Source organism: Corvus brachyrhynchos, unplaced genomic scaffold (assembly GCF_000691975.1).
Source record: "Corvus brachyrhynchos isolate BGI_N302 unplaced genomic scaffold, ASM69197v1 scaffold197, whole genome shotgun sequence".
NCBI classification, from domain to species: Eukaryota; Metazoa; Chordata; class Aves; order Passeriformes; family Corvidae; genus Corvus; species Corvus brachyrhynchos.
This window is the reverse complement of record NW_008239108.1, coordinates 335,120-335,755: the sequence shown is the minus strand read 5'-3', so window position 1 is coordinate 335,755 and position 636 is coordinate 335,120. Positions and strand designations below refer to the sequence as shown.

Genomic DNA, 636 nt, shown 5'->3' with positions numbered 1-636 from the left:
GGGGAGCCGCTGAACACGTACACCCCCACGGCCTCGGAGCGGCCGGCGCGCTGCAGGAACGGCAGGAACTGCTTCGCCTTCTGCGTGTCCTGGGGAAAACGGGAGCTCAGGGACCCTCCGGAATCCCGGCGTGCCGGGGCTGGGGGCAGCGGGTGCTCCCTGTCCCCTGTGCTGGCTGGGATGCAGGATCTGGGCACGGAGCTGAGGGTTCCCAGCTCGGGATGGGCCGTGCACCCCAAACACAGTCCAAATCCATCCCCAAATCCCAAATACATCCCAAAACACATCTCAGAACACGCCTCAAAATACATCCAAAAATCCCAAATCCATCCCAAAACAAATCCTAAATACATCCCAAAACACATCCAAAATTCATCCCCAAACCCATCCCAAAATCCCAAATCCATCCCAAAATCCATCCCAAGCACAGCCCTGGGCAGCTGCCTGGGTCCATTCCCCCATCCCTAAGGGAACATCCCGTGACTCCCCTTTCCCAGGATCCCCCCTCCCCATCCTAGCAGCAAAGGGCTCCCTACAAATCCTTGGAATTATTAACGGAGGAAAACTTAATGAGCTCTGCTGGGAGGCGTCGGGATCCCCAAATTCCCTCAGCAGAGTCGGGGAATCCGGAGTTCA

At 57.5% G+C, this 636-nt stretch overlaps 1 protein-coding gene across 1 annotated transcript in view; it reads right to left on the bottom strand.

Annotated features, from left to right (window-relative positions):
• SND1 (staphylococcal nuclease and tudor domain containing 1) overlaps positions 1 to 636 on the bottom strand; it is a gene marked incomplete at its 3' end in the record, with an annotated part of 92,485 nt that overhangs the window by 19,567 nt on the left and 72,282 nt on the right. The window contains exon 17 of the mRNA XM_017739384.1: positions 8 to 89. Within this exon, the coding sequence (XP_017594873.1) occupies positions 8 to 89 (82 nt within the window). The remainder of the gene's footprint in view (positions 1 to 7; positions 90 to 636) is intronic.